General features: G+C 44.6%; 2 protein-coding genes across 2 annotated transcripts in view; both read left to right on the forward strand.

Annotated features, from left to right (window-relative positions):
- The window catches only part of SLC13A3 (solute carrier family 13 member 3), a 39,790-nt gene extending 32,182 nt beyond the window's left edge, over positions 1–7,608 (forward strand). The window contains exons 12-13 of the mRNA XM_044985641.1: positions 1,734–1,871; positions 6,329–7,608. Coding sequence (XP_044841576.1) covers positions 1,734–1,871; positions 6,329–6,514 — 324 coding nt within the window. The 3' untranslated portion in view covers positions 6,515–7,608. The remainder of the gene's footprint in view (positions 1–1,733; positions 1,872–6,328) is intronic.
- Positions 7,609–17,550: 9,942 nt separating this feature from the next.
- On the forward strand, positions 17,551–20,875 carry LOC123348297 (osteoclast stimulatory transmembrane protein). Its single transcript, XM_044985812.1, has 2 exons — positions 17,551–18,546; positions 20,516–20,875. Exons 1-2 carry the CDS (start codon positions 17,551–17,553, stop codon positions 20,873–20,875), a joined length of 1,356 nt encoding a protein of 451 aa, XP_044841747.1.
- The last annotated feature ends 5,203 nt before the right edge of the window (positions 20,876–26,078 follow it).

Genomic DNA, 26,078 nt, shown 5'->3' on the forward strand with positions numbered 1-26,078 from the left:
AGTTGTGACCAGGGTCACTGGAGGGGCTATACTGAGATTGCAGTCAGGGCAAATGGTAAAGAATAGGTCAGGTGATCCCCCAAACTGGTGGTTTATTCTGTCATTAGATTTCACCAAGCTAGTAACCAAACAGTTCCTGTAAGACCTGACTGATTACCAAGAAGCCAAAATACAGTTCTCTTTAAGCAATCCAGCCTTGGCTTCCACCCAGACAGCCAACTCTAACATAGTGAGAGTTACTAAAACCCTTATTCACCGTAAATAAAGTTCTACTAAGAGACTGGACACATTACCCACCAGGTCAATTAATATTTTAGATCTCACCCAAATACATGCTTATAGCCAATTCTTATTCATTAAGATTTATTAACAAAAAGAAAAGACAGACAGTTGCTGTGGTTAAAAGATCATTCGACGTACAGATATGAATAAAGTTCTTAGGTCAGTTGCATAGCAGAGATGGTGAGGTTGCTGCTTTGTAAAAAGCCTCCTGTAATCAGTTTAAAAGGCTATAGTCCAATAGGCAGTTCTTGTGCAGAGTTTGTTCAAATTCTTCCATGAAAAGTACAAGGTTAATCCACAGTAGACCTGGAGACCTCAGTCTTACAGGCTTAGATTTTCCCTGTCAAAGTTTAAGCAGATCTGAGATAGCAAGCATCAGATGCGAAACTTCCTTTATAGCTTGAAGCAAGTTGTGTTCACAGCAGGGCTTCCTTGGTTGAAGAATAGGTAATGTATATTGTTGCTTTGAAACTAATCCCTCATTCCTAGGCATACACGGGTAGCTAGTTGCCTTCATTAGCATAGGGCAATTAACCATCAAACAGCTTACAGGTCGTTTATTACAAATTTCAAAGATAAATGAAAGAATAATATTATTGCGCCACAAGTCTCATCTAAATTATAATATCCCCTTTTGACCTCTGAATCAATAGAATACCATCGTAATGAATCATTAAAGCCAGGAACAGAATTTTAGCATCTACAAGCTAATTAGATCACGTTAAACCTCTAACAAGGTAAACATACACAAATACAACTAGAATCTATTCTTGATTCTCTAACAATATAGCCTCCATTTCAAGGACTGTAGTCTATTTATCACGCCTGTGCTAACAATCTATAAGGAATGGACCTTTATACAATTTCACTACTCTTCTAATATGGCCTTAAGAGTTGGTTTTGGGTCACTCAGCCTGCTGGTCGCTTAACCCTCGCTGGCTCAGCCCCACAGGGGTCTACGTGCTCCCTGAGGCCATTTAAAGAGACCTCAGGTTTTAGTCAACCAATAGTTTTGCGATGTTGTGTATTCAAGTGGTTAGAAAAGGCAGCCGGGAGCCAGAATTCTTGGTGTCCATTTCAAGCTCTGCCACTGACCTGCTGTCTGACCCTGGGCAAGTCACTTCCCCGCTCTGTGCCTCAGTTTCCCTATCTGTGAAATGGGGTTAACAACACCTGCACACTTCACAGGGAGCTTACAAGGCCTGCTTAGTGTATTGGACTGTTTGGAAACAAGATGCTAAAGGAGTGTAAGTACGTGCTGCACAACAGATTAATAATAATCTTTAAAAATGGTCTTAGCAATAGAACAGCAGGATATGCTATTATAAAGCACAGATCACTGAGTTCTGCTAGGCCCAGTGCTGTAATTATTTGCATTCTTAGGTGTAGCTCCATTGTAGCTCAGAACCCCTAATGTACAGTATTATATTTTTACATTTTGTTCTTTTAAGGCAATTCGTCTGAAAGTAAATCCCCTGTATTTAATGATACCAGGAACTATAGGATGCTCATACGCTTTCATGCTGCCAGTCTCCACGCCCCCAAACTCTATTGCATTTTCTTCTGGACACTTATTGGTCAAAGATATGGTAAGTTTTTTTTATGTACAGAAATCACTGGAGACACAATCATTTAGATGAAGAGTTTTTAGGACAATAATTTCGAGATATGCTACCAAATCAGAGTGTTGTAAAATAAAATCACAAAGGTCAGTTTGAACATCCCAGGCTAAATTTCCCAGTAGACCTTGGTCAAAGTCACCATCTCTATGTGAAGTGCATGTTATTACATTCCTTTTAATTGGTTAAGTGGATCTACTGCCAGTGGTATCTGATGTAAATGCTGGCTGAATCAACTGCACTAGAATATTTTAGTCTTTTCTGATCTGGAAGGAATTATTTGACATAATATGCTTGGCGCAATCACCCAGACAATTCCCATTCAGGAAGATGATAGAGGGAAACAGAGAGAGAGGAAAGACAGAAGAGTCAAGGAGAGCCAGAAAGCTATAATATGAAGCTCTCCAAGTGAGCAGCAAAATTAATGTCTCTCAAAACTCAACAGGAAACATGTATATGAATTCTCAGATGTGCTGTCAAGTTCTCTATAGAGACTAAATGTACAGCCTGTATAACAATGACTCTCGCTAATGAAGAGACATGCTATTTCCTAAACAAAGAGTCATTAAGAAACGAGCTACTTCTCCTTTTGATTTTACTATTAAGTTTGTTTTGCTTTGTTTTCCTGTCTGGTATTTTCTTGTTGGCATTTAAAAAAACAAACAAACTTCTTATTAAGGCAAAGTTACAATAAAGTGTTTACATCCTACACTGTACATTACTATTAGTTTTTTAATGTAGATCCTTACATTAAAGAGCACCAAGGGAATGTTTTCAATTCACTGGGCAGAAGAGCTTGATCACAAACTCCTATGAATGTCTATCGGGGTCAACTTAGTACATCTCTATACTCTAGACTGAGCATATGTCCCCTTATATAACTCCTCACCTGTGGTCTGTGGACCCTTAATGGTGCACTAAGCCCGACTTGCAGAATAAAACATTTTTGTAAGCAATGGCTGAGGAGAGGAGATAGTCACATAGGGGAAAGGATCTCCCTCTTATAGGTGCAACCATTCAGAGCTGGTTAGAATTCACATGAAGATAAAGGTAGCTTTTATGTGGTGATGGTCACACTAAGTGACTCTCATACCATTTTCATTCTCATACCATTCTCACACTCTTATCCTCAAGGCATGAGCAGAAATCACTAGATCTGTTCGGTAGGAACCTAGTTTTATGTGATTCCGTAGTGTAGTAGGTTGGTTTGGAGATCGCTGGTACTAGCTGCTAAGTTGGTTTGGTTACCAAGGGCCTCAGCCCACACCCCAGTGCTTCTCAGCATTTGCACAAGCACTCAGTAAATGAGGAAGTGAGAACTGGGGAGAAAAGAGCAGGCCTGTTTTCAGTTTCCTCAGAAGAGAAGGGTGACTGGAAATGCACCAGGAAGGGGATTGAATGTTACAGAACATCTTGGTGTGCAGAAGGGCAAGGAGAACACTCAGTGAAAAGCAAGGAGGTGATGAGGAATTGGGTAGGCTTCTCTCAAGATTCCTCCCCATTTTCCTCTCCTTACATCTTCTTACCCCAGAGTTGCAGTTACTCCCCTCCAGGAGTAAGGCTAGACACAGCTACTTCCAAAGCCCATCTGCACTGTTTTGTACCTCAGCCAGAGGGGATTGCTGGAGAGTGACCTGAGGCAATCACCCTCCCACAGGCTGAGCTCCACATCACTTACAGCCTCTGCCAGCCTGAGAAGTGAGAATCTGTGACCAGAACCTAGTTTGCCCAGTTGGAAGCCCATAGCATTGCCAGGAATCCTGCCCTGAGTGAGTGAAATCCAGACAATAATGGGATTTACTACTTTGCTTAAGGTCTCATTGTTCTGCAGCAGGAGGTGAGTGTTCTCATGATCCCATCCATGCTCACAGCACTGGATTCAGCAACTGCCATGACTGAGCTTATGCTTGGGAAACCCAGTTGCTTTTATAATCCACACTAAATGTGAAGGCCTCTGTCCAGCTCATTAGTGACTGGTCCACATGTGATGTTAATGAGTCTGCAGAAGCTACCCACTAGAAGACTTAGTCCTTTAAGATCAGGTGGTAGAGGCTTGTGCTTTATACAGTCCACCAGGAGTATAGGAAGAGCAGTCGGGGGAGGATGGGCAGATTCTCTAGTTTATGGCATTTCAAGACAAAGGAGTGGGTGTTTTGAGGAAACCACATTCTTGCTGAAAGGTCAGGTTGGCTGGATGTCAACTTGATTCCTAATCTGTGTCCCCTCCTTGCACAAGATCATTGTGCTCCAGTGGAAGCATGAGCAGAGGAATCCACGTGGGGGCAAGTCAGGTTACACACTAGGGTAGTCCTACTCCTTTAGTGGCAGAACCGCTCAATGACTTTGCACACCTGCTCTCTGGTTCTCAAAACCAGTGTAACAAAAGGGTGGGGTGTGGGCAGAGAATAAATATGGCCTTAAGCATGACCCTCGTTGTGCTAATGAGGCACTTTAAGCAACTCACTCTCCTCTCTGGCCTTGGTGCTCAGACAGTAGCACTCATTAATACAGGGTTGGGGTCCTCTGTGCCCCCCACATCTTGTTCAGCAAATTTTACCTTGTGGTAATATGTGCCACGCTCTGTCTTGTATAGGATCAATCCTTAAGGCTCTGCAACAGTGGCTACTGCATGCAATGAGATGAGGTTCATTTTTCCTATTGGAAGCCATGGGAATCTAGCTGCCTGGGAGCCAGAGGGTGAAGGGCTAGTGCCAAAGTGGTTAAAGAACAGGAACTTTAGAGATTAAAAGATTCATGTTGCTGAGCAGGGCTCTGATCTTACACTCTTATGTTTAAATATGCTGCTCACTCACCAACCAGCGGGGCAGGTGGAATAAGAGGAAGCCAAGTTTATGTGCATGCACCCGGGTCTATGGCTCAGCTGAGAAGTTGGGATTTTATCTATGGGAGGGGTTGATAGTTATTTTTAGGGTTGGCTCAGTTTAGAGACTGTCACCCTTAATCACATCCCCTTTAACTTAATGTGAAATGATAGAAACCCAGTTTGCCCCTATTCTTGTTGACAGGTCAGCTTGCCTGGATGTCGACTTGTTTCCCAAGCTTGTGTCCTGCCCTTGGCTGGCCCCAGGAAGGAGCAAGTTTTATGACTTTGCTGTGAGGTTCTGTGACTATGGAATGAAAGTGCAATTTGTGAATGTCCCTTTCAGTGGCACAGGCTTACCCAATATCCTCAACGTACTTAGCCCAACGGAGTTCAGCATTCCTTCACATCCTCTAACTTTCTTTCACCCCACTCTACCCCAGCCTCCTTACGGTTAAAAGTGTGATGACATGCCTTCTTGTGGAGCTGCTACAATAGCATCCGGCCATTCAAGCCTGTTCTCTCTCTCCCTTTGTACACCACCCGTCGCCCTGGTTTAGACTGAGGTTTAACAGTTGCCATGGTTGTATGAGTTTGTGCCTTTGCATTGAGTGAAGTGAGAGTCAGTTGCTTTGGAAACAGTGAGTCAAGTCCTGAGGCTCCTTCTCAGTTTTACTTAGGCTGAAGCCAATGGGAGTTTTGCCTGAGTGAAAACTGAACAAAGGCTTTGGGAGAAAGCCTAACTCCTTTTGAAATTCAGCTGTTTATCAACTCAAGCTCCTGGTGTCTTTACATATTGGTAAGGGGCTCTGGTGGTTTTCTTTTCTAAGAACTGCACACCTAACCTTTGATTATTAATTTTATTCAGCTTTCACTCTTTGCCTCCATATCGCTGTAGCTTTACAGAACTGCTTGTTCGTATTAATGGGCTAAAAATGTCTGTGGTTTCACTCATTCCCTGAACATGGACACTGATTGTATTACAGACAGGGGCTTAAAGACAGAAAGTGCTTTTTAATCCACAGACTCTTTAAGTTGGATTCTCAGTTCCCTGATGCTTGGCTGGCTTGTAAGAGAATCCTTTCCTTCTGCAGAAATGAAACTTAAAACAAGCACATACACACTCCATTTACTGGGATGTTAGAGATGCTTTTCCAAAGCCTGATCCTGAAAAGTTTTGAACACCGACTGCTCTCAGTGAAGACAGCAATGGCAGCTGCATGTACTCTGTGGCTCTCCGGCCCTGATCCTGCACCAACAATGGCTAAACTTTCATTTATACCACTGGCACAGGATCAGGCCCCAATTCACCAATGTGTTTGAGCGTGTGTTACGTATGAGAACAGTTTTGTGGACTACTCATGTGCTTAAAGTTAACCATGTGCTAATGCTCATGTGCTTTGATGGATGAAGACCTAAGTCAGCATTTGAGAGTGGAGTCCCTGGCTTGAGAAAATCCAGTTGAAATGTTAATTAAACTCCTCTTTGTTGTAATGGTCGTTCATATGCAGTCAGTCCTCAGGGCTGGCCAGCGTGGTTCCTTGCTTCACATGCTCAGGATTTCCAGGCTAAACCCAAGTATAATGTATCTGCATTTCTTTCACAGGCGAGAACTGGGCTGCTCATGAATCTTATGGGTGTTCTGCTGCTTAGCTTGGCTATAAACACATGGGCCAAGAGCATCTTCCAGCTGGGCACCTTTCCTGCGTGGGCCAACATCCATGGAGAGAACATCACGTCCCTCTTGCCGGATGTCAAGAATGTTACTTTAAGCTCGCTTAATAAAATATGAACAAAGCCAAGCCATAGGTGGGACTCACTCACTTAGGACTGGAATGGCCAGAGTGTACGCACAGGACAAAGGCCACGTTGCTGCTCACATTGCACAGGACTTTCCATTCATTTTATTTTATTTTTATAAATATTACTCATTGTCACAACATAATTTTTGGGGTGGGGATCTTGGAAGATTTGGCTCCTCCCCCACAGATATCTATCAAACAGTTTTAGAAAACATTGTTCTTCATTAGTAGAGGTGTATTAAATGGATCACCAAGTAAGTCTCTAACATTTCCAGGGTAAATGCCACTCCTGGTGAAATCTATGGGAGTTTTGCTGTTAACTTCAATGGGCTAGTTTCTGATACCTTAACTCATGCTGGATGGTATCCTTACTCCCATGAGTGAAGTCAATGGGACCATTTCAGGTGCTACGCAACTTGGATCAGGGTATCAGAACCAGGCTCAGTGGGGGGGGGGCATGCTTGATCCCTGTGATTCTAGAACACTTGTTAGGGTTCAAATTTTCACAAGGATTTCACAAGTCATTGCATCATATAGTATGAAGACTATTTCTTCAGCTTCTTATGAAAGGATAATTCAGGAGACTATGACAGTCTAGCCAGAATTTGGTGTATTGCTCCACAGTGGGCAGTTGGTAACAGTAGGTTTCCAAACACATTCATTAGCTTGGGATTTATTTTAAAACCCATGACAATAATTTTCACCAACACTTTTGTACTGACTGGAAAGGCAGAGATTTGTGGCCATATTCACTCCTGATGTAACTCTGTGTCTATCAGGGGCATCACTCCAGTGGTTTATGTGGCTATTCCTAAATTGGTGAACTTCCTTTAACTGAGGTTTGAGGTTGACCTACTCATGACAATGCAGCTGAGTCACAAGTCAGTAGACTGTTCGCAGAGGAATGTTGACATTTTTGCGAAAGAGAGTTTGATTCTTTTATCTGATTGCTTGGGTACTTTCAATGAAAGGATTTGCAAATTGAGCATGATTTTCATCACTATTTTATCCAAACACTTGTATTTTGTTTGTGTAAAACTCTGACTTTAATTAAAGATCAATATTTGAAACAGATGGGTTGAAAGATGAGGAGTCTGATATGGTGCTTTGGGGATAATTAGCGAGGGAATCCTTGCACTGATTCAGATGTTGGATTCAACTGGACCAGATTCCCAGCTGGTGTAAACTGGCATAGCGCCAATGGCATTGATAGAAGTAAGCTGATTTACACCAGCTGAGGTCTGGCTCAGTTTTCCCTTGAGTTACTCAAAAGATTCAGTGTCAGCTCTGAGACCCAATTCTCTCTTTAATCGCTGTTGCTGTGAAAACAATATTGATTACATCACAGTATCAGGGCCGCCCAGAGGATTCAGGGGGCGTGGGGCAAAGCAATTTCAGGGGTCCCTTCTATTAAAAAAAGTTGCAATACTATAGAATAGTATATTCTCGTGGGGCCAGGGGCAAATTGCCCCACTTCTCCTCCCCCCTCACCCCCCCCCCCCCGGGCAGCCCTGGGAAAAATAAACATTTAAAAACCTTCCGCATCTTGGCACAAACCCAGTTTTGAGAAAACTTCTTTTCAAGTCACCTTTACAAGGTATCACTGGTTCTCAGCATCAGCTAGTAATAAAAGGCACTAAAGCTCATTAAAAGGGTTGGGTTGGACAAATATTTTCCATCAAAACTGTTTTGGATCGAAAACTAGGGATTTTTAAAAAGCAGAAAAAAATTATGGACAGTGTCTGCTTTCCGTCAAAATTTGTTGCGGTTTTTTTTATTTGAAAAGCTGAAATTAGTCTGTCAAAACCTGAACATGGTTTGGGGTTTCAGAAGCATGTGGCCAAATATTTGCTGCTTGCCGTGTTTGATTGTTTAAAGAAACAATAAAAAAATTCTGCTTAAAAAAAACCCAAAACTTTTGAACCACCTCAGCTTGTGACCAAATGCCTGAGCCCATCCAGTCAGAGATTTTTTCCAGGTTTCTGATACTCTGCTTGCTTTCTTGACTCATATCTGTCTTCACAACTTTGGGTTCATTTAGGTTAGAACATAAGAACAGCCATACTGGGTCAAATCAAAGGTCCATCCAGCCCAGTATCCTGTCTACTCGTCCGCAGCTCGCAGCCTCGCCCCCTTACCACGAGGCTCTGAGCCGGAGGAGCTCAGACCCTGCTGGAGCCACGCTGCTTTAGCTCTGTCTAGGGCTGCTCTTGGACGTGGCGCGCTGAGGCACTGGGGTATGGGGAAAGGCGGAGGCAGGGGGGAGCCTCCGATATTTTCATGGGGGCCCCTGTGGGGCCCGGGGGCCTGGGGCAAATTGCCCCACTTACACCCGCACCCCCCCCGGGTGGCCCTGCACAGTATGAATGTTTCCAGAGGCGTAAGCTGAAACTGAACTGACCGAACATGGAACTCAGCTGATGTTGGGACAAAATCCTCATGATCAGGGAACTTGTACAATAAAATGCATTCATAGTGAGTATGGACTAACTGCAGGTCGTTAACACCACATTGGCTACAAAGACCTTGGTTCCGGCTGATTTGACGTGCAAACACTTTTTCTTCTGCCATCAGGTGGATGTGGGGCCAGGGACAAATTAGCCTGAAAGGCCCCCCAGGTACAGCGTGGCTCCCCATCCCACTCTGCCCCTCATGCCACCCCCATTTCCCCTGTGTGCCAGAGACAGGGTCCCAGTTGCCGCCTGCAAGCCCGGGGTCTCAGCTGCCGACCCTGCACTCCATGGGGCTCAGGCTGCTCACCCCACTGGCTGCGGGGCTCTGGCTGCAGCCTTGCACTCCTGGGTTCCAGCTTCTGCCCCCGCACGCCCGGGGTCCCTAGGGACGGCTCTGTCCACCATTACAGAATTTTTTCTGAGAACCCCCGATACATTTTGTGAACCCCCAAGGGTTCACAAACCCAGTTTGGGAACCACTGGTCTACCAGCTCTTAGTAACACTACATGGCGCTTAAAACAGAAATTGAAGAAGAATCCTGTAAACAACAGGGAAAATTTTGGGGAGTCAGTGTACAGATTCCTGAGTTGGAATTTGTCAGGACAGCAGGGTTAAGATGTTCCAATGCTGTGCCATGACCTCTTTAATTATGTAAAGTGGTAAAAGCCTCAGCCAAAAGACAGCACCTTTGGCACTGGCAGCACGGCGCTCCTTAATGTCACCATGGAGCATTGGTTCAGCAATGACTCAGAGAGCCGAGCGCCATTTACTGACTCACCACGCTTGATTCCTCCTTAGCTTTTCCTCACAGGTCTTCCATTCAGACACAGACCTAATTAGCTTGTGAGATCAAATACATTTGAACCCCGAAGTGACATGGCAGCATCTGACCACAAGAGGTCACAATTGCTTCAGATAGGTAAGAAAGACCCCACAACTAACAATAAAATTCATTGCCAAGAAGGAAGCTTTGGAAAAGGTTAGGAAAAGTCAGACAGTCATGTTTCCGGCTCATTTTTCAGAGAATATAGAGCAGGCATATAGAAAAGGAAGGAAATCTCAGGTTTAAAATCTGCCCCTGAACCATCCTACAGTTATCCCCGCTGGCACTTAGATGCATATCTAGATTTATCCATGAATTTTTGCATGTGCATTAAGCGATCAATTATACAACAGTAGGAGGAGAAAAACCCATCTACCAGCTTTAGTTCAGACACACTCTGGGAGCACAATGAATCAGTTAAGTGGAAGAAGAGTTATATTTACAGAAGGGAGTTATCACAGTTTAGTATCACAGACTATTAACTTATTTTGCGTATGGTCCCTGTTTGACAGTATCTCTTGGGTCCAGTAATGTAACTCCTTGTTTATTTTGGGCCTGAGCCTGCCTCTATTACTCAGTTACTCTGTACAGCTAATGAGTCAAATTTGTCATTAGTGCTTTAATTTTCCAGGAGGCAAATACAGAAAGTGGCACAGAAACTATTTACCTATCTTGGGACTGCTCATGTGAGTGCAGGCTGCAGGACTAGTTCATTTGTTACCACTGGGACCAGGTTATAGTATTTCTACCACCTTCCACAATCCAGCAAGTATTCACCTTCACCGGTCCACAGGCACCTGCCACAAACAAAGTTGCTGAATAATTTGCTGCCCCAGAAGACTGCCTGTCTAGCTTGTCAGACTGCCTGTCTAGCTTGTCAGTACAGTGGCCTAATGCTAATATTAGTTAGCATTCAAATGAAGTAGAAACTAGTTTAATTTTAAAATAGTTCATAATGAGACCTTAATTGATTCTACAGGCGACAACGGTTGGATCTTTGTTCAATCCTTTGATGTTCTGGAAATTGAATTCATATCCTCATGCAAGCAATTCCGAAGGAAGTGCAAAATAAATAACAGCTTCTTTTGTGCTGCCCTAACGGCCTTCCCTTCACAGACAGAACAGCTGGATTAGTTCTGTATGCGGCGTTTGCTGGCTGGTTTATGCTGTTCACATAATGTCTGAAGCATCGCTAGGAAACCTTTGTGTTACCAGTCGACTGGGGAGCATAATTACTATAACTACAGAGCAGAACAGCTGGGGTGTAGCTGCTAAACCTGAAAATGCTCAATTTGCTCTCCCCAGCAAGGGCTCATCAGATGCATGATGCTTTGTAACATTTGCTTGTGCTCTGTAGAGTTGGTGGGTGTGCCTGCCTTGAGTGAGGTCTGATGTGCAGCCACTTAAAGACACGAGTGTTACTTTAGTTCTTTCTGCAAGGTGACAGTAAAGACGATTTTGTCTCAAGTTCTGCACAAATCTATAGTCACAGCTGCACAGGAGCGACTTAGGACTAGTCTGCTGGCTCAAGAGGCTGCAGACCTGGAAGATGAGGGCTACGGACAAGTTCCCCTGCATGGGCGAATCCTCTGAATGGCATAAAGCCTCCATAACTCCACTCCATCTTCTACACCCCAGGGTCCTAGCATAGGGGGCATGCCCAGGGAGAAGGAGGCTTGGTCTGGAGGCCGTTACAGCTGCCAGACAATTGATGGCATCCGTTATAAAATACAATAGCTTTAGGTTGCTCTAAATTATATGGGGGACTGGGTTGGTTCCCTTCTGACCATGGAAGCATGAAGAGTGATTTCAGCCACCGTTGCACTCCTCCTTGTAGTTCGGCACTAAGCACAATGCAGATAGATTGGAGTCTCTGAGCTGGAGCTGTTAATTGCTCCTGGCAGTCACTGTGAATTTATTCCAGATCTCTCTTTCCTTGCTATCTCTATGGCATCAGTCGTTGTGGGCTCTAAGAGTCTGAATTCTGTTTACACCAGTGCCCTCTGAAAACAGCCTGGGAGCAGGTGGTGTAAGAGAGCGCACATCAAATGGAAAGAGTTTAACTTAGCATGGCACAGCAGGGCAGACAGCATGTGCAAATTAAACAGCAATTCACTATTAAAAACATTTTTAATGAGCTTTAACAGTTCGGTGAGCGACCTGTAATTAGCCCAAATTACTTCACGCAGAAGCAGCATTTTAATGTGAAACTATCTGGCTGTGATGTACGTTTGCCAGGAAACAGAAATGGCTCCCAACAAACATACAAGCTCTGTATCAAGCCTGGTAATCATCAATTCAGGTGCATCAAGAACCACAGAGAAATTTCACAGTTTGTGCTTTGGCCTGTATCTACTCTACCAATTGACTAAGGTTTTCTATAGAAGCGTCACCGTAGCATCTGTGGGAATTCTCTGTCCCTTGAAATCTTTCAGTCAAGCCTGGATGTCTTTCTAAAAGATCCTCTTTAGCTCAACCACAAATTATTGGGCTTGATGCAGAAATCACTGGGTGAAATTCTATAGCCTGTGTTATGTGGGAGTCAGACTAGAGATCATGCTGGGCCCTCCTGGCCTTAAAATCTATTAACCTAAACACTTTACAGGTAAATTACATCTGCATTGTAAGATCCCTAGGGCACTTCAAGGGATCACTGCTCTTCACCCTCCCCTGGTTTTAGGAGGCCGTCCTTGGGCTGGGTGTACAGTGTGGGTGTCCAGCAAGGCCGAGGGCAGAGAGAGATGGATGATGTCACTCTGTGGCAGAAATCCCTGTAGATGTTAATGCTGCTCCTTCCACTGTGCAAATTCTACCCCCCCACTTGAAGGAGTAAGAACATGCTGTTGTAGCAGGGAGAACTATGAGCTACTAATACGGCTGTGCTGCCGGGGCAATGACTTTGTGCCTAAGCTTGAGTTCAGTGGAGATGGGTCCCTCTTGCAGATGTCTTCTACCCAAACATGGTTGTGGGGCTGTGCCTCCCATCATTCCACGTTTCCTCCAGTCCTGATAGGAGGACGGGGATGCATCAGGCCTGTTGTTGTTTGGAGTCATCGGATGTTTTTTGGGTTTTTTTTTTTTTGGCATGGAAGGCATGATTGCAGCTCTGAAGAAGCAGAGGACAGTGGAATCTTGCTATAACCATTTCCTTAGAAATTGTTGATACCTTAAACTTCTGCAGGAGCACAGATACAGAAGATTGTGTGGGAGCTATTTATTTAGGGCCATTTTTTTTTCAGTGACAGCCATCGCTGCAGTATCTCAGCACTCAAGAGCTGCCCAAGGAAAGTTCGAATCAGGTTTTATGAGTGTCTTCTTTTCTAATTAGATGTAGTCAGCTAATCAGACTGCAACTAAGGGATTGGTCAGCCTGTAAAGGACCTGTAATGTGTTGGATCGTATCCCTTTAAATAGCTTATGAGCCCCCTCGTGGAGCACTGTCTTTCAGAAGCCCCCAGAAACCTGCCAGAGCTGCAGCATATATATGTACCTAGGTCTTCCCTGCTGTATATCATTAGTGAACACAGGTATTTGGACTCCACTGTGTCCACGTGCTGTCTTCACAATACAATGGTGTAAAGAGCAAGAGACTCAACAGGGCCATTTCCAAGGGAGGAGCCGTGTGCTCCAGGGAGTGACTAGGTGCGGAAGTGCACTGGTAACAGGAGAATCCACCTAGTGCTTCATCTTCTCCCCACAGCTGGAGCATTACTCTCATACTATGATGAGAGCGAAAAAAGAAAGATAAGAAACGAGGTGAGAAGTCATAAAGAAACAGGAAAGTTTCCTTCTGAAGCACTGTCATTGGACACTGTCGGAAGACAGGATACTGGGCTAGATAGACCATTGGTCTGACCCAGTATGGCCGTTCTTATGCTGTTAAAGTCTCATCCTTTCCCGGGGTGATAAAGTAAACATTCAGCTTCACCTCTCTGGGACCTGCTACCAATGTTCCCTAGAGTGTGAGTGGGGCTAGGAGGGAATCAGCTGGGCTAGGAGGGGAGCTAATGATTTCCTAACATGCTTTGATTATGGTTGGAAAAATGACCATGTGACTAATTTTCCATCTGACTCAGTGTTGTATTGACTTGCCATATGTCTTTGTCACTTATCTGCGAAAATGCCTGACAAAAACAAGCTTTTATGCTACAGAGTTAATGCAACTACAGCAAGAGATGACTACATACATAGTGCTCGTGTAGTGTGTGATATCTACAAACATCAGCGGAGCCTCACAAGGGCCCTCTGAAGTTGGGAGGGTAGCACTGGTATCCCCACTTCACAGAGCAGGATGCTGACACACAGAGCAATGAGCTGACCAAGGCCACAGGGCGTTTCACTGGCATGATTGGAACTAACAATCAGGACTTGTTGACGCCCAGCCTCATGCTCTAACCACTAGCCCTCCTGTCCTCCTGAGATATTTCCTGTAGCAGGTGCTAAGTGACAAATTCTGGGCTTTTATGAGAACATAGTGAGTATGTTTATGAGTAACATGTGATTTAATTTTTCTCATCAATGGAGCTTCTTGGAAGAGAAAGAAAAAAGAACTTGTGGGTGGGGGAAAATCAAGCATTCAAAACCGGACAGTTTTTCATTTTTGTTTCACTTTGGATTTTTCCATTGAAAAAAATGTAAAAACATTTCCATGAAAAAATTCAAGTGAAAAACACTTTTTTGACATTTTCCACAGAAATAAAAGTAGCTTTTTATTTACCAGCTCGATTCGATTCTGTCCTGATTCTTCTACCACCCTCATCACTGCGCTCTGTGAGCACCTTCAACAGCGCACTGAGCAACGTGGCTCGCATCGGCCGGGCGTGGGCTCTCAGCCTCTCCCCAGGGCGGGAACGGTGTGTGCAACGGAGTGGTTTGGTTTGGTTTTCAATGGTCGCCCTGCGCCATGTTTATCATACATGGAGAAGGGACGTCAAAGACGAGCACCTTGTACTTGAGAAGATTTGTGATGCTCCCCAGTTCCTGCCACAGACTCAGATCAGCCCCAGAGGAAGCTCTGTTCACCTGCACTGATTTCTTAGAGCCTCCCACACCCCTTACTGGCATTAGCAACTATGCTATGAGGCACATTTGGAAACGGGCCGCACCATTTGCTGCTGTAGTGGCACAGATCCAGCCTTCCCTGTGCTCCCCCGGAGTGTGCTTTACATTCAGTCATGCTGAACAAACGCAGAGTAACTTTTAAAAAACACAGCCAAGCTAACAAATACCCGAGACAGGGCAACATATGCAGGGAGAAGGCCGTACAGGGAAATAAAAGGACATACTGTGGCCATGGAGGTCAGCTGTGGCCATAATAAACCCACCTTTGTAAAGTGTTAGGGGCTGATGGAAGGTGAGGGATAGGCAGCATTCTGTGTGGCAGGGGGTGAGTTCTGCATGCTAGTGCCTACCCCAGCTAAGGCAAAACCACCTGACATCCTAAGATGAGACGGGGGGATCCCTCCAAAGCAGGTGTTGTCAGGAACAGAGCGTTATTAGCAAGAGGAAAAGGAGCCAAAGAGAGCAATTAAATTGGCATGGGATAGAATGGTACTTTCAGGCTTCTAAGGGGGGGTATCTCAGAGTTGCAGTATAGTAATATACTGACTGGGGAATATTTTCAGGAATCAAAGCACTGAGGCTCAGTTTCCTACATATGATTCACGGGCCATTATTTGGTTGGGTCACTAGGGCTTTATAAAAATGTTCACCGATCCTGAAAACATTGTGAATTTTAGCACCAATTATTATTTGGCTGAAAATGCCCACGATAAGTAAATCATGTTATTCAGTGTCCTCCTTTTTAAAAAGCTTAATTTATCCAATCAAGCAACAGAAACAATGCAAATAGCAGATGGTCAATGCAAGCAATCCCCGAGGCTGAAAATGATCTGCCCAACCTCTCTTGCAAACCTTTCTGAATATCAAGTATATTGGAAGGAAATGACGATCAGCTGATGAGCAATTCACTAACCAGAATCAAAGGGCTTACATTCAGCAACAAACATGATTCAGCATGAACAGCTCTACCACAGACTCGAGATCGATGACACCTGCTTGGTTCTTTTCAGAGAACTGACACTTCTGCTTTCTGTGGGCAAATTTGTGCAATGCCCTGTATGCCTTTTAGACAAGCAGTCTAGAATCCAGCAGAGGTTCCTCAAGAGAGACAGACTAAACTTGTTCTGCGTCTGATAGTGTGATTGCTATTTGGGGCTCTTAAAATGTCCATTCATTGAAATCTACCCCTCTAGTCCCAGCTGGTCACTTCTCCTAGTTCATCTGTCTGTGCCTTTTGGGAGCTGTACTTGAGGTTTCTTTCTGAGTGGATTAAGTGGCAAGAAACTTTCCTGAAGCATGGAGCACTTACAAGCGAGCACGAGGTCTCTTCTCGAAGCTGGGTATGTAGAATTCACTTTCCTCTGCATCTCACTCTCTGTGCCTATGAAACTGACATTTTATCTGTGGAAAATCCAAGGAACAATTGTTCCAGAATTGCTTTTTTCAATGTTCTCCCCCAAAGAATAACGGTGGATGCTCTGATTTGATTTGAGTCATAGGAAAACAGACATTGCCAGACTGGATCAGACCCAAGGTCCACCTAGCCCAATATCCTATCTCCAGTAGTGGTCAGCACCAGATGCTTCAGGGGAAAGTGTAAGAATCCCACAGCAGGCAGATGTGGGACAATAGGGATGTGGGACATCCTGATTTCTAATGGTTAGCGATTGACTTAAAACCTGAAGCATGAAGGTTTAATATCCCTTCTCAAATGTTTATCATAATTAACTATTATAACTCAAAATAGTCCTAATATCCATAGAAATGTCCAATCATCCTTTTTAGGAATCTTTTAAAATTCTTAATCTTAATAGCTTCCTGTGACAAGGAATTTATGTTGTGTGAAACCGTATTTCCTTTAACCCGTTTGCAATTTCCCCCCTTTTAATGTCATTGAATGTCCCCTTGTTCTTGTGTTATGAGACAGAGAGAACAGAAGCTCCCAGTCTGCCTTCTCTATACCAGGGTCAAATATCTATTACTGGTGGAGTGTAAGCTATTTCTATTAATCATAATAACCGTAGGGTTGATATTATTATAGCTATTATTATTTGTATTATTGTACTGCCTAGGTCCCACAGGGCAAGATGCTGCACATACTCAGAACAAAAAGATTATCCATGCCACAAGAGCTTAATGTTATTCAATATGACATTTGAGCAACTGACCTTCAATTATTAATTTAGAACTTTCAAGAAATACCTAGAAATTGCCTGTTCCACATGATTTTAAGGAAATTCTACCCAGTCCCACACACGTAGTTCAGCAAAGCCAGTACAGAGGAACAGAAGTGAGAGACAAGATGTGTTCAGGGAAGGAAGCACACAAAAAAGATCTGTTAATGCATCACCCCCCAAAGATGCCATCTGCTAGTAGCCACCCCAACAGAGATCATCCTTATTATTATAATGCCCAGGAAAAATAAGGAAAAGACATTACACCAGTTGGACAGTGCTTTCTTCTTGTCCCATTTCTATTAGTAACTTTATAGTGCATAAGGAGCAGCTTTCACAGCTTGGTGGAGGTCACTCTGCTTCATCTGACAGTCACTGTTTTGACATAAACTTTTGGCTCGTATCAATGCATTTCTATATTGACTCTGCTAAATACAGAGTTGCTTTTTCTTGGTATAGGTCAAGAGTCTGGAGCTATTGCCAGGGCAATCTGTTTCCAAAGATACAAGAAGTCATGTTAGATGCATGGTCTGCCTACTCAAAGCCGGTGCCTTCAAGCTGCAGTGAGCTCCTGACTTTATTTCTTCAGTGCTGGTGCATTGCTGTGCTGACAGGTGGCCTCCTCTATAACTGGATGTTCTCCTCGCTAGAGTATCCATTTCACCTCTCCTCTGCAATTGCTGTTTCCTTCAGTCTGCTACTTCTACTGATCCTCTTCTTGGTGCATCCCGTCCGCTGCATGTTCACCATAATCATACCTACGTTGGGCACTAAACAAGGCCGGAGGCTGCTCTTGTCCACCTGCTTCATGATCGTGGCAGTTAATACCATACCAAACATCATGGACAACATTAAAACCATACTGCAGGTTATTAAATGCATTTGCAAGAATTACTCAGAAAGCCTTTTGACCTCAACAATCCTATTGGGAAAAGCTTCCATGCAGTTTGGTCACCAAGTCAAAGAAGTCACTGACAAAATGGCAGATAACTTTCTGATGCCCAGGAATGGACATTTTCAGTATGCTGTGGATCACCGTAGTTCCTGGGTGAGGGAGCAAATGCTCATTGCTAGTCAGAAGATCAAGGATGATTTCTCTGCTGTCGAATTGCTGGTCAAACAGGCATTGCTGGTAGCCAACAGGGTGGCTGCTGGCTTCTTCCTGTTCTATCTCCTTTTTGAGTCCGCTTGGTATTTGAAAAGCTATCTCACTAACCTCCGATTTGACAACATTTACATCACCAAAAAGCTGAAGGGCGTGGCTATGGACAAGAAAGCAGCCCATCTGCTGACCAGCTCACCGAAAAAACTGATCAGATCCACAGGCCTGAAGCTGTCCCGGGAGGAAATGATGCTGTGCCTGGTGCGCATGATGCTCCCCTCTTTGGTCCTGATGGTGACAGCGGTGATCATAGCAACGGACTACGTCGCCTTCCACTTGGCAGATACAGCAATGAATGAGGTGGCTCAGTTTCCCACAGTGCCCATAACGCTCAACATTAAATATGATGTAAGTAGCAGAATCCCTAGCTTGGGCCTTTAACTAAAGGACTGCCCAGCTTTTCTCACCAGCCAAAGCGACATTTGCCTGAGCTGTTCTATTGCCAACTGCACAGACAGAATGGAGGCAGGACAGGTACATGTGTACTCTCACAGCCTGCCTCCAGCACATATAGTTCTGTAAGGCAACATTGGGATCTCTCCTGTGCCCTCAACTCCCACTAGCATCAATGGCAGCTGAAGCCAGCCAACAACCTGAAAGAGCAGGGTCTGTACAACCACTCCCGTTGTAGGGATCACTGCTGAATCCCATGTGCTGCATTAACAAATAAAGGACAAAACTAGCCCAGAGTTTGTGTTTAACCCCATAGGGCAAGTGAGGAAGTCACTGGTCAAGCAACTGATGTGGGGATGAAAACTTTCACTTTTAAAGCATATGTTCTTGTAGGGGTTGCCCTTAAGGGTCTTTTCGGGGATTCTGGGGTAGGATGGGGAGGAGGGGTGAAGCAAAATCCAAGAGACTCAATCACGTGCTGTCAGTCATTCAGGGCAGGAGCATCTCTTGCCCTCATGCCAGTAGGGGAGAGTCAGGCAAGCCCTTTGCACCGCTTTACTCTCCTCTGGGCAAGTAGGATGACCAGATAGCAAGACAGAGCCTGATAATATTGGGACGTCTGGTCCCCCTATGTGCAAGGCTACCTGCATTGTGAGTCACAGAGCAGGGAAGGAGGGAAAACAGTCTCTCTGGGGTCGGCAACCCCACTCCTGTGCAGGTGGGCAAGGAATGGGTGAGCTGGGGGCATGGAATGAGCAGAGCCTTGGTTCCTCTCCCACCAAATGCTCTGGGGGGCCAATGTGTATAAAACAGTAGCAAGGAGGGGACCAGGGAGCAAACTGTGATTCCGACTGTAAAGATACAATCTAGGCCTTAGACAGCATCACCTGCAGTGAAATGAGGTGCTGGAATGCCACCCTGTGCCCTCTGCATCCTGCCTCTCGTCTGGGACAAGTGGGCTCTTGGTGACAGGAAGAAAGGGCAGTTTATTGAAAGACGAATGGGACCCTTCCCACCTCTTCCCGGAGTTGTGATCGCACTGACTGAATCATAGCGCCACAGACCCACACGTATGACAGCGGGGAGAGTTTTACCAGGAGACATTTACACAGTGATAATTGTGGGGATCTACCATTTAGGAATATGGGAGTCACCAAAGCAGAGCAGACCCATGATTCATGGAGTCCAGTGTTCTGTCTCAGAGAGTGGTTAGTGCTGGGTTCATAGGAACTATGATTTATTATTTATACAATGCCCAGAGTGTGTTAGACACTTGTACAATCACACAGGCCAAGAGCATGACCCTTGGCTCTCAGCAGAATTCTCACTGGAACTGCTCCCCACTCCCCAAACCCTCTCCAGTTTCAATATATTTTTTATCCCTCAACCTATTTTCATTTTTTCTTGTTTTTTAGCTTTCCTGTTTTAATTATTCCCCCATCTCGTTCCTTTTTTGGGATGCTCCAGAGGCAGGTGTAATCCTCCCATCACACACTTAACTGGGCAAATCTACATTTCTTCCTAGCCAACACTGGCAAGCAATTTATAGCCAGAAACCTGTGGATTGAGAAACTATTTAACCTTCATGCTGAAGAGTGTGACTGCAGATGCCATTCTTTGCTAGAAAAGTTTAATTTTTTTTATGAATCTTATCACCTCAAACAGTTTACTGCTATTATGGCAGCAGCTAAGACCTCAGTCAGGATCCTACTACATTGTGCTAAGCAGCATATACCCATGTAAGCGTATTATCACTCTCAGTCATAGCCTGAAACCTACTCACATTTTTATCTCCCAATCTTACCAAATGTGTACAAAATTTAATTGTGATTCTTACATTGCCAAGTTGCTATTTTTGTATTTGTCAGATTGTGGGGTTTTTTTTTCATCTTTCCCTTGAATCTTTTATTTTTTTTTGTTTCAGGCCAAAATAAACGCTCTGCCCTTTATCGGGAAAATTTTCAATGGAGTCATCTCTGGAGAACAACTCATTGTGAACTTTGAAAGAACTTACCAGCAGAATCTGACCTTCATCTCTGCTGATTGCACAATGAAACGGCCAAGCCCCCCAAACAACTTTGTGGCCCTTGCTGTCGGAATGCTCTATTGCATCATCTATGCCATGATATTGCTGGAAACCTACGCACAACGTTTGCGTCGAAAAATCTCTGCCTCCTTCTTCGAGACACAAGAAGAGCAGAGAGTCCAGTACCTCTGCAGGGTGCTATTAAAGAAACAAGAAGAAGGAGCAGCAACCGCTGCAGAAGCTGAGAGGGATTTGTAAATATCCTGCTTGATGGCATTCCTGGGATGTTATGACAGAAGATGACAGGGATGCTTTAGGCGCTATGCCATGACAATCTTCTTTTGGATAGTTCAGCCTGGGTTTTGTTTTCAAAGTCAGGGGTAGAGAATATATGAAATATGGGCACAAAACCACAAAAATCTCAAAATTGGAGGGCGGAGGGTTTTGTTGCTATAGTGTTGCAAAAGTGGCCAAGTTTTATGGGGTTTTTTTTTGCTCTATTATAAGCAAAAAACCTCATGTTTTATTTTATTCTGATGCAGAGCAAATTTGGCCCCAAAACATGCAAAAAGGAAAACAATTTTGCATATTTTATGCAAAAACAAAGTCACAAAAATGTCAAGAAAAGCACAATTTGACTCTGTCCTGGAATTTAATTTTGCAAAAAGATCATGCTGTTTTTGCCCAGCCCCAGAATGTATTTGTGCAGAGTTATAGTCTGTTTCACTTGTGCAATGTTAAATATTTATACATTTTGAGAGAGAGAAATTGCTTAAAACTTTATTGATCTATGGGGAGAAATATGTAACTTCCTGTCCGATGATTGGCATTGGCCTGGAATGTCCTGGATATTGTCTATTCTTCACTGCGGGTGATGTAACCCACAGCTGCTCAGTGCCTCCTCCTAGTGGTGGCTGGGCCACATATACAAGTTGATGAGCCTATTACAGCCTCAGTTAACACATTTAGCTCAGGCCATGGAAGCTCACGCTTTTAGATCCGGAGATCCCAGATGCAGACCTACCCAGACACTGGCGTAACACTGACACTAAATGAAAATGGGGTTTCAACGACTGACCTGCCATTATCAAGCACCATAGGGTATGGACTACACTGCATTTTGGAGCGAGCCTCTCAGTGCAGGTTGACAGACTCTGGTTAGCGGGGCTTATGCTAGCAATAAAAATAGCGGTGTAGACAGCTCTTTGAAGTTGCAGCTTGGACTGGAGCTCAGGCTGTGAAGTCCCCCCCGCCCCCTGGCTTCAGAGCCTGAGCTCCGGCCTGAGTCACAACTTCACAGTGTTGGCTACACCACTATTTTTAGAGTGCTCGTGCAAGCTCCTCTACCCTGAGTCAGTTGACCCAGGCTGGGAGGGAATACACCCCTGTATTCACACCCTCCGCACTATTGTAATAATCTTTGTACAAAGTATCACTATAATGATATTAACACACATTTCAAATCTCAAGGTGTGTCTTAGACAAAGCAATATCTGCTCTGCTTAATTTGCATTTGAGCAGTAAACGGAATCATCAAGCAAGAAGGGAAACAAACCAACCTCAAACAGGTAAGAAAAAGCCGGCAAGGAACCTCCTTCCACACAGACTCTTTATTTCATAGTCCCCATCCGGAAATGTTTTTTTTAAGAGGGAGACTGAAACTATAAAAAGGAGGGACAAACACCCCCAGGCACCCTCTCTCTCCACCCATCGCTTTCACTGCACCTGAAGTGACAAAGGAAGCATTCGTTGGACTCTGGGGGAGCGGTCCCGGCCTACAGAGTTTGATCAGTCAGAATGCTGAAAGCCTGTGGTGAGACATTTTGCTTGAATCTGATATAGTTTGTCAAGTTAGGTGTTAGCAAACACTCAATCTTTATTAACTACAAACAGATAGATTTTTAAGTGAGTACAAGGAATGAAGCAATAAAATCAAAATGGGTACAAGAAAATAACCTTGTTTTACTGTTTTATCTAATGCAGTGTGTTTAAATTGGAGTGTCTGAATAATTAGTTGTGATAATAAAATGGCATATTATTCCCTTTAAATATTTTGTCCAGGAGAGGGCTGAGTAGTACAATCTGGGACTGGAAGTGTGTTGGGGTCACCCTGCAGTATAACCCAGGCTGGCGAGTGCCAGAACGTAACCCAAGTGTGGCTGGCAGGCTGCAGCTACACACAGACCCTCAGGATGTGGCTTGAATGCTGGAGGGCTGTTTGTGAGTGGCCCAGGTGGCAACTATGTCAGCAGGGCATTGTAAGGCACCCGTAGTTGCAGGGCAGGGGCAAGACAGTTACTCATTAGTCTGGATTGTACCCTGGTATGTCACAGAGGCTCACGCCAAAATGCTGTGTAGACCTAGAGTACTCCAAGGGTTTGTCTACACCAGTGGTTCTCAAACTAGGGCCACCACTTGTTCAGGGAAAGCCCCTGGCGGGCTGGGCTGGTTTGTTTACCTGCCGCGTCCGCAGGGTCGACCGATCGCAGCTCCCAGTGGCCGCAGTTCGCCGTTCCAGGCCAATGGGGCTGCGGAAGTGGTGACTAGTATGTCCCTCGGCCCACGCTGCTTCCTACCGCTCCCATTGGCCTGGAGCGGCAAACCGTGGCCACTGGGAACTGCGATCGGCTGAACCTGCGGATGTGGCAGGTAAACAAACTGGCCCGGCAGGACTTTCCCTGAATAAGTGGAGGCCCTAGTTTGAGAACCACTGGTCTACACTAAAGTTCATTTGAATTAAATTAAATTAAATTCCTGGTAAAAGTGGATTAAGCTAATTTGGAATAAGACTCTTAATCTGGAATAAAAGCATCCACACAGGGAGATAATCAGAAATAGGTCAACTAGAATAACTCCCCATGTAGACATGCCCTAATATGGCCTGAAGCCACAAACTGAGGCTGGCTGCCATTTCAGGACTTCTAAAATCAGGTTGTGTCTACTGAATTTAGGAGACAAAACCAAAAGAACGGGAAGTAGATTCAAAGTAGCTAATAATGAGCTACCCAAGGTCGTCATGGCACAGGTGTGAGAATGCCTGAACATTTTCCATGTGAGGTGGGAACTCTTGCTGTTCACACCAGATCTCTCAGTGGAAAAGCACCAAAAGGATTTTAATAATATCACTGGCAGGAGAAGTGAAATCCATAACTTAATGGCCCCCATCTATGCATTGTGATAGGGGAAAGAGAGGAGCACAGAATGGGTCAGTCAGTCCATGACATATTCCCTGATCTGAATGATTAGGTCTGACATCACTGCCCTTCCCCTTCTGAGCTCTGCATTCTCTGTCATTCAGAAAGTAAGGGAAAGGGTGGGAGTGGAGGAAGATATCACACACTGGTGGATATTCAAAACTCCCATTCCCCTGGCTACCCATTTGGGAACCTCTGCTGCATGTACTATAAATGACCTAGTAGCGTGCACAATGAGAAATTAATCTGATCCTCCAGCAGTTCTTGCCTGAGTATTTTTCCGGGAATGAATTACCTGATGGCATTTTTTTGCTAGCAAGTTCAGTATTTCTCTAATGTGTAGAATTGTATCCATATAGTGGTGAGCATTAGGCATCCTCAGACCATGCTAGATCTTGGCTACATATTCAGCAACTATCAGCTGGATAAATGTTGTCATGGGAATATTGTGTGATAAATGGAATGAGTTATTGCTTTGCTGAAGGCATACACTTATTCCATATAAAAAGCCTGGTTTTATGCCCTCTGCACCATAAAAATATCCTAAAAATGTGACTGAGTGAGCTCTCTCCCTCAAAAAATTTCCAAAGCCATAATATACAGTTAATTTCTTACATTGCAAGGATACATCAGCACTGGAATACATCTCGCTCCCAAAAGGGCTAGGCTATCTATTAGGCTGTGTCTATTTTGACAATCACAGTAATTATGTTATAACTAGATTTTAAGGAGTTTCTCAGTAATGACAGCTGACTACACCATCTTACTCTGGAAAATTATCTTAGCCCCTTCTCACTTAGCCAGATGAGTCTCTTCCACTCGTCCCCTAATGAGAGACTTGGAAAAAAAGAAAACATGGAGCAGAAGGGCAATCCAATATTCTAAAATAAACAGGGATTTAGCACTATCTGGGAAAAGGGCACTTGAGGGTTTGTTATGTACGTATTTTAAAGGGACCTAAGGGCGTCTAATCTTCTGTTTCAGTTCAAGCTAAGGCTACTGTATGCCTTAGATTTCACTGACTCTTTTCATCGTGCAGCTGGGGAGGTGAGACGATTCAGTGTGAGGGATTGAAAATGCAGAGTGGGAGGCCAATATTAGAGGCAGATGACAATGGGGAGCAATTAAGTGTCAGGGCTGACTGATGCCAAGTGGGCAGAGTCTGTTGTTGTAGAGCGTCAGAAAATGACTGAGCAGGCGCTCCGAGCGTCAGTTGGGAAAATGTACCAAGGCGTGACATTTCAAGGGGAGGTTTTAAAAATACCTATCTCCTACTGAACCATCGTGGAGAGAGGCCGCTTCAAAGCTGATCCTGTCAGCAAGATGATCAGGGTATCACTAGCAATCTGAAACATGTACGTGGGCTGCTTCCCATCTCCCATGGGTAATATTATATATATAGACACACACTCGTGGGGGGGGGTTGGGTACAGGAATGGGGTTGTCTCTTTAAGTAGTCTGTGACCCCTCCTAGCGGTGCTCACGGTGTTCTATGTTTTAGAACAGGGGGGCGGGACCTGTGGCTCCGGAACCACATGCGGCTCTTCAGAAGTTAATATGCAGCCCCTTGTATAGGCACTGACTCTGGGGCTGGAGCTACAGGTGCCAACTTTCCAATGTGCCAGGGGGGTGTTCACTGTTCAACCCCTGGCTCTGCCACAGGCCCTGCCCCCACTCCACACTTTCCTGCCCCCTCCCCTGAGCCAGCAGTGCCCTTGCTCTTCCCCCCCAAAACAGCTGATTGGGAGATGTGGGAGGGAGGGCGAGGTGCTGATTGGCGGGGCTGCCGGTGGGCGGGAGGTGCTGGGAGCGGGAGCTGGTTGTGGGGGCTGCTGACATATGACTGTGGCTCTTTGGCAATGTACATCGGTAAATTCTGGCTCCTTCTCAGGCTCAGGTTGGTCACCCCTGTTTTAGAAGCTGCTGGAAACCAGCCAGAGCAGTACAGAGCTCGGTGTGACATTTTTGTGTGTATTTAGTAAATATGGTTATTTGGACCCCACTGTGCCCATGTGATTTTTTCCTATTATAGACGAGCAAAAGACACAACAGGGGACATTTCCAAGGCACAAATAGCAGTTAGGCGGCTAATGCTCAATGGCTTTCAATGGAGATTATGCACCTAACTCATTTGTGCCTTTGAAAATCTCACCTATAATCCCCACCGGGTATTTATGCCCATAACAGAGTCAGTAGCACAGTTGGGGCTGCTAGAGAGATGAATCTGGGTGTTAAAAAGAAACAAACAAGTTTTCAAGCATGACAAA

Source organism: Mauremys mutica, chromosome 13 (assembly GCF_020497125.1).
Source record: "Mauremys mutica isolate MM-2020 ecotype Southern chromosome 13, ASM2049712v1, whole genome shotgun sequence".
In the NCBI taxonomy this organism is placed as follows: Eukaryota; Metazoa; Chordata; order Testudines; family Geoemydidae; genus Mauremys; species Mauremys mutica.

Coding starts and splice junctions, on each gene's coding strand:
- LOC123348297 (XM_044985812.1), top strand. CDS start 17,551: ATGTTAGATGCATGGTCTGCCTACTCAAAGCCGGTGCCTTCAAGCTGC. Junction 18,547..20,515: donor CGCTCAACATTAAATATGAT/GTAAGTAGCAGA, acceptor TTTTTGTTTCAG/GCCAAAATAAACGCTCTGCC.